Source organism: Coccinella septempunctata, chromosome 2 (assembly GCF_907165205.1).
Source record: "Coccinella septempunctata chromosome 2, icCocSept1.1, whole genome shotgun sequence".
Classification (NCBI taxonomy): domain Eukaryota; kingdom Metazoa; phylum Arthropoda; class Insecta; order Coleoptera; family Coccinellidae; genus Coccinella; species Coccinella septempunctata.
This window is the reverse complement of record NC_058190.1, coordinates 12,237,262-12,244,856: the sequence shown is the minus strand read 5'-3', so window position 1 is coordinate 12,244,856 and position 7,595 is coordinate 12,237,262. Positions and strand designations below refer to the sequence as shown.

The 7,595-nt window shown below is 48.5% G+C and overlaps 2 protein-coding genes across 2 annotated transcripts; both read left to right on the top strand.

Moving 5' to 3' along the window:
- The first annotated feature begins 733 nt into the window (after positions 1 to 733).
- Positions 734 to 4,976, top strand: LOC123306983. Its single transcript, XM_044889184.1, has 7 exons — positions 734 to 811; positions 1,049 to 1,084; positions 1,238 to 1,499; positions 1,655 to 2,311; positions 3,195 to 4,030; positions 4,121 to 4,588; positions 4,651 to 4,976. The coding sequence occupies exons 1-7, from the start codon at positions 734 to 736 to the stop codon at positions 4,843 to 4,845; spliced, it is 2,532 nt and encodes an 843-aa protein (XP_044745119.1). The 3' UTR covers positions 4,846 to 4,976.
- A 54-nt stretch (positions 4,977 to 5,030) lies between these two features.
- LOC123307481 (uncharacterized proline-rich protein-like) lies at positions 5,031 to 5,954 on the top strand. Its single transcript, XM_044889806.1, has 2 exons — positions 5,031 to 5,435; positions 5,559 to 5,954. Exons 1-2 carry the CDS (start codon positions 5,031 to 5,033, stop codon positions 5,697 to 5,699), a joined length of 546 nt encoding a protein of 181 aa, XP_044745741.1. The 3' UTR covers positions 5,700 to 5,954.
- Positions 5,955 to 7,595: the final 1,641 nt, after the last annotated feature.

The following is a 7,595-nucleotide window of genomic DNA, read 5'->3' as shown; positions in this document are numbered from 1 at the left end:
TCAATTGACACAAATAAAATAGGTACAGTCCCTGAGATATCAGATACAGAATACGAAGAAGCTTTAGTAGGAAAAAACTGCACCTGGCTATGACAACCTCACAAGAAAAATACTACGTCAACTAACTCCAAGAATACATGAGGGAATAAGCAGAATGTACAATCACTGTCTGAATACCGGATATTTTCCAGTAGAATGGAAAAAGGGCATTATCATATCAGTTCCAAAACACGGCTCAGACAGCAACCAAGTGTCCAGATACCGACCAATCACTCTTCTGGTTTGATTCCGTGTTCAACAACCGTTGGAGATGCAGACTTGTTGAACTTGGGAGAAGAAGGTGACATATCCCGACCGACCACTCAGGATAACAGGCTGCAGCAAGACCGCCAAGAAGTTTGTAGGGTAATAAGCCAACAAATCGAACGTACTTTTTTGCAGAGTCGACCCTCATACAACCGACCGCCTGCCGATAACCTCCCGTTTACCGTTGAACAATCTCTACCAACCGTCCAAACCGATGATGACCACAGACCGTTGATAACATCCCCTGAGTCCAGGCGATTATCGAGGGAGTTTGCCGAATCAACAAGAAGAGTTTCCTCTGCGTCATCTCCTACCGTAACCGCTGGGTGAGAGAAGTAGGTAGCGAAGTCTCAACGGCCAAGGCAATCGAACTGACGAAACCGCCGAAAACTACCAATTATTCCGTTCCTACTGTTCCTGTATGGAAATGGAGCCTGCGTTTGATGGGTCGACCAGTGTGACCTCGTTCCTGGAAGAGGCTGAGTACCTTGCCGAGGCTAGAAAGGTGAGCCACGAACAGTTATTCGAGTCCATATACGAGTTGTTACGTAAGGATGCAAGAGACTGGTACATTCCCCGAAGAGGCACATTCAGCGACTGGACAGATTTCAAAGACCAACTCCGAGAGGCCTTTCTTCCTCCTGATTACGAGGAGATTCTACTAGAAGAGATCAAGAAACGCACTCAAGGAACCGATGAACAACTCTTGTTGTATGTAACTCGAATGCAAAATCTGTTTCAGAAATTGACCGTAAAGCGACCGAACGAGGAGGAGCAGGTGAATATCATCCGACGACGTTTACTGCCAGAATTAAAAACCGCCCTGGCCTTCCAACCGACCGCCACAATAGATGAGCTGCTCCGAAAGGGAAAAGTTTTCGAATTGGTCAAATGGCAAACAGCTAACTATACTTCGCTACCGTTCCAAAAGAGTCTCATCAACGAACCACATCTTACCTTCCGAAATTCCCCACCGACCGTCAAACCGATTGGAATGAACCTGAACACTACGAACCGCACCGAACCGTCCGAAAAACCGAAACCATCCCAAAGCTCTGCAGCACCTCAGCGACGAGACGAACCAAAAAAATCTGACCGACCGCCAACCGAGCCACAGTGTTGGAGATGTGGTAAAAGGGGTCATCTCCGATCACAATGCACCTCGAAGCCGCTGCTGTTCTGCTCTCGATGTGGTAAGAGGGGTGACATGTCTAGGGACTGTAGGTGTTCGTTAAACTACCAAGGAACTGCCTGAAACCGGGGATCCGCCAGTTCCAAACAACCACGTCCTCGGTTCCTGAGAAAGGAAAACCAACTGATCACCGTCCGTTTATTAATGTTTTTGTAGGAGACAAGGAGTACGCTGCACTCTTGGACACCGGAGCTACCAGGTCCTTCATCAGCAGTGAAGTGGCCGCCTACTGTAAGGTAGTTGGTATACAACCGGATTATGTTAGAGACGTTACCACCACTGTCGCTAACGGAAGTTCCATACCCATTAGAGAAATATATACCACACCGATCCGGATTGGGCCTGAAATTCTGGAAGCTAAATTGTTATTAGTTTCAGATCTACCTGTCGATGTGGTCCTGGGAATGGATATACTGAGGACACACAATTTTTCAGTCAACCTGCAAACCGCCGAATGTTTCCTGAATGGAAGGTCTATCCGAGCCCGTCCCAGTGAATCAGAGAACCGAGGACAGTTACATACGATAGGACCGCTTTTGACGTCCCTGAGTGGAGAAGAGAAAGTCCGACTGGAAGAGTTCTTGCAAACCAAATTGAAGGCATTCGAAGACCTCCGAGGAACCACACCCCTGATCCAACACCGTATTAAACTCAAACCAGGCACCGAACCCATCAAGCAGCGTTATCGTCCTCAAAATCCGAAGATGCAGGAAATAATAAACCAGGAAGTTGACCGAATGTTGGCCGAAGGCATCATTGAACCGTCCTCATCTCCGTGGAGCTCACCAATAGTAATTGTCCAGAAAAAGGATGGTAAACCCCGATTTTGTATAGATTTCCGAATGGTTAACAATGTCTCTGTTGAAGATGCCTATCCGTTGCCATATATTTCAGGAATTTTAGACAAACTGAGAAAAGCCAAGTAAAGGATGATTCATGCTAGACCGTGTCGGAGCCGGGCCGGGACCGACTCCGGGCCGTTGCAATGGGTCGCCACTCTGAAAACACGGGCACGGCACGTGTCCCAACCGGTGTAGTGTGGATGGGTCAATTGAAATTGCTCATATAATTCTTTTACCGTGTCCCGTCCGGGTCCCGGCCCGGACCCGACACGGTCTAGCATGAATCAGCCTTATATCTCTACTATTGACCTGAAACAGGGTTATGGGCAGGTACCGTTAGCCCCCGAGAGACATTTACCGTCCCTGGCCGTGGGCTGTTCCAGTTCAAAGTAATGGCTTTTGGTCTGCATTCCGCACCGGCATCCTTTCAACGTCTTTTAGACCGAGTTATTGGCCCTGAGATGGAACCGGATGCATTTGCGTACTTGGATGACATAGTGGTTCTTGGAGAGACATTGGACGAACATCTTGACAACCTAAGGAAAGTTTTCCACCGCCTCAGGGAGGCCAACCTGCAGTTAAATCCGGAAAAATGTGAGTTTGTAAGAAAATCATTGAAATATCTGGGACATGTAGTAACCGAGGACGGCATTTGTACCGATCCTGATAAGATTTCAGCCATAAATGAGATGCCTGCACCGAAATCCGTACGACAGCTGAGAAGTTTTCTTGGTGTTGCTTCATGGTACCGTAGATTCATCGAGGATTTCTCCAGGGTTGTGGCTCCGTTAACCGCATTACTCGAAAAGAAGCAAACCTGGAAATGGGAAACCGCCCAACAGAATGCTTTTGAGACTCTGAAGCAGAAATTGACACAATCACCGGTATTGGCCTGTCCGGACTTTTCGAAACCTTTGTCCTTCAAACCGATGCTTCAGATGCAGGACTGGGAGCTGCTGTGACACAGACCGTTGATGAACAGGAAAGAGTTATAGCTTATGCTAGCAGGACCTTGTCAGGTCCAGAGAAAAATTACTCTGTTACAGAAAAAGAATGTTTGGCAATAGTGTGGACCATTGACAAGCTGCGACCGTATCTGGAAGGCTACCGTTTCACCGTTATAAACGACCACATGAGTCTGCGATGGCTACAATCTATCAAGTCTCCCACCGGAAGAATTGCGAGATGGAGCATATTTCTACAACAATATGACTTCGATATAAAGTACCGGAAAGGAACCCTTAACCGTGTAGCAGACAGTCTGTCCAGAAATCCGTTACCGTTACCGACCGAGACCATCTGTCTGACCGAGGATACTGTAAGTTGTACATGGTACAGGAGGAAATTGGCCGAGGTAAGAGCGAATCCCGCAGCGTTTCCCGATTACACTATTGTGTCCGGAAAATTATACCGTTACTTTTGGGATTCAGATGACTTTACCGAGCCGGAATTCGGAAATCCGTGGAAGTTATGCGTTCCAAGGGAAGACCGAATAGATATTTTACAGGAAAACCACGACCGACCGACCGCTGGACACCTGGGGATAGCGAAAACCATATCTCGAATAGCCCGGAACTACTATTGGCCAGGAATGTTCAGAGAAATAGCCCGTTATGTCCGTAGATGTGGTACGTGTCAGAGATACAAGGTTCCACAACAGAAGCCACCGGGGAAAATGCATCCGTATATGGTAAGAGAACCTTGGGATACCGTTAGCACCGATATTGTGGGGCCTCTTCCTCGTTCGAGGAAGGGAAATTGTTATTTAGTTGTGATGCAGGACCGATTTTCGAAATGGGTAGAAGCCAGGCCCTTGAGAAGAGCAACCGCAAAGGGTGTGTACCAGGCTTTGTACGAGGATGTAATCCTGAAGTTTGGATGCCCGAAAACCGTCATTAGTGATAATGGATCCCAGTATGATAGCCGGTTGTTCAAGGGAAGTTTACGAGATCTTGGGATCCGACACCGTTTTGCACCAGTGTATTCTCCCCAATGTAACCCCGTAGAAAGAGCCAACCGTACCCTTAAAATCATGATAGCTCAGTTCTGTGGAAAGGATCAGCGTACCTGGGATGAGCATCTGAAGGAGTTGACCTTCGCAATAAACTCTGCAAGGCAGGAGTCGACCGGATACACCCCAGCGTTCCTGAATTTTGGTAGGGAGATGCGTTCACCGAACGCCAAGTATGTAGCTGAGATGGCCAACCGGGATGAAAAGGATCACACCGAACCGGACACCGAACCGCAGGTTGCTTTGCATGCAAATAAACTAAACCGTTTTACCGAAACTTATGAGTTTGTCCGAACAAGATTAGCCCAAGCTTTCTCCCAGCAGAGCCACTACTACAATCTACGCCGGAGGGACTAGCGATGCAGAATAAGAGACCAGGTGTACCGAAGGGAGCATCCCTCATCTTCTGCAGTAGAGGGAATTGCCGCCAAATTGGCCCCGAAATATTCCGGTCCATATACCGTTGTCAAAGTAATCTCTCCGGTAGTGTATAACATCAAGGATGGCGGTGGTAAGGTTTTCCGACATGTTCATATTAAAGATCTGAAGCCCTCTCTTGAAGAGGGGTTGTCTGAAATATAAATACCGTTACTAACCGTATAGTAGTACCGTTCAAAGCGAACAGGGTACTACTAATGAACCGTAAATTACTGTCCGATTAACTGTATGTATTTGCAGGATGCGCCGTTATAGTTTGGGGAGACCGCTACGGTTCCAATCCACGACGCCGCCTCCACCGTCACCGCCTCCGCCCCCACCGTCACCGTCACCGTCAACACCCCTACCGTTACCGTCTCCACCGTCCAGGGAATCGTCGCCAGCCATGAGCCTGTGGACGGATTTTGAGTGCCCCAGGCCATTAACCACCGATGCGAGTACCAATACCGTGAGGCCAGCCACCAGAACCGTTGGCACCAATGGGATCCAGGTATTCCTTGAGCTGGGACCACGAAGTTGTTGGAGGTGTGGTGGTGAAGGCCACACCAGGGAGAGATGCCAAGGAGTAATGGTCAAATTCTGCTCCAGATGCGGCCTTATGGGGGTATTGTCCCGCGACTGCTGTGTAGGGGCACCCAACCGAGTGCAAGAAACACCGACGAGGCCTGGCCGTGCCTCCGGAGTCTCCAACGCTATCCCAGTTCCGTCGTCCACCGCCGAGGGCTTTGCACCGACCGCCCCACCGTCTGAGACCGACCAGGCACCCCACCGTTTATCCACCGACCACCGTTTATCCCCACCGTTGAGAAACCGGGAAGAAGCCTGGCTGCCGGACCTGCGGCTCAGACCGGCCGCCCCAGCAGCGCCCACACCGTCGCCGACCCGTAGGAAAAAGGTTAAAGTCGATTGATCGACACCGATTAATGTATTTTTTTTCTCTTTTCTTCCTTCTATTAAATTTACCGTTCCGTAAACCGCCTTTGATCTGCCCTTAATAATTGGTGGATGCGCTAACCGTATCTACCGTCAAATTTCTATTAGCTAGTTCATTATGCCGGAAAACAACTCCGAGGTCAATAACCCCACAGCATTCGTTTGTTCACAGTTTACAACCAACCTACACCGACAAACCCAGCGAGTTGGAAGAAAAATAAAACTTGGTTTTATTTTTCTTGCGGAAGGCAGAGGGGGATGTGACGAGGCAGATTTTGCCCCGCCACGAAAACGAAATTTCTTCACCTATACTTGTATGATACGACCTATCAACCGAAATATTTTTGAAGAAAACCGTTATATCATCATAGGGGGTCTTTAACGATTGATATTTTGACATTGTTTTCCACCGACCAGTCCTATATTTGTAGCGGAAACCGTATATGTCTTTTGTTTTCAGAATTCATATATTTTATAATTATTTCCGTTCAACCGTATATTTTCTGAGTCGAGAGCGGTCTTTCAACTTGTTCAGTTTTTCCGTCTCTTCAGTTGTTTCTGTTTCTTTCCGAGCCGGCTGATTGACCGAACAATAGTGGGGCAAGTTTCCCAAGGAGAGGGGAGGTATTTCTTCAGCGCAGGGCGCTGAAGCGGCTGAAGGTCAGAGGGAAATTAATTGAGATCGTGCTGTCGAGAAAAGTGCCGAAGGTTGATTGCGTTAATTGGAAAGTACGTCAGGAAGACAAAAAGTTTAAGGCAAGTCACTTGTAGTATTATTGTTTCTCACGTAGTGCATACCTGAGGGCCATTTTCCGTTTTCTTTAATCTGTTGGACTGGCTGAGAATACTTACTAACCGTTTAAACTTGACCTAGTGATCGTAGACTGTGTAGAGTGCCGGCCATCTGTGTCCGTGCGACCGCCGTGGGGTCCCCGTAGGACTTGGAGTTCCTACCGTATTTTTGGTGCTTATTTTGTTAATATATTGCCGACTTCCGACCGATCAAGTTACAGGTTGACAGTTCCTTCCGACCTGCTGTCTGACTGGCAGCCATTTTGAGGACCACAGAGAGAGAGAGGGAGAGAGAGAGACAGCACTGCAATTGGACTGAGACCAGCCACGGTACCGATTTCCGCCGACAGAGGGTAACAGAGAGAGAGGGAGACAAAGAGAGAGAGACAGGGTGCACTGCCATTCGACTGAGACCAGCCACTGTACCGATATCCGCCGACAGAAGGAGTGACTTGCCAGGATCTCAACAGACCGTAACTACCGTCTATTTTTGCCGTACTCCTCTGGAGTGACCGTACAAGATTGTTCATTGATCCTTCACGGTGTTGGACTTCTGCGGTGGTTTCGACGGGAGTCATCGGTTTCGAAATCAGTCGGCCTCCCAGGAAGCACTCGGCGGTACTAAGATTCACGGAAAACTTGAATGTCGACAGAACATCCATCCCCAGAATAATGTCTACCAGTAAGTTTGGTACCAGTAAAAATTTCAAATCATGCAGTGTGTAATCGGAAATTTGCACGGTGGTGGTGTAATTCTTCATACCTCCGTCTAGTTTTTCAGACGGCAGGGACAATCTCGTGAGAGAATGTTCTCCCTCTGGCATCTAGAACAGAAAATTTTCGGTGGCCTGCGACATTCTCGACGCATGTGGCCATATCCACCACATCGGAAACACTGTGTCTGGAAGGACACTCCCCTCCCTGATGATGATTCGGTCCGGACAGCGTGGCTTTTTTCGGCTCGACTGCGGGGTGGCGGTGTTGAAGTTCCGGATCGACCCTCGGACCTGTCTCCAGGAGTCGGACGGTGTGATTCCTGTTGCTTATTGACTCTCTGGATCTGGGTGGCTTTGGACTGCTT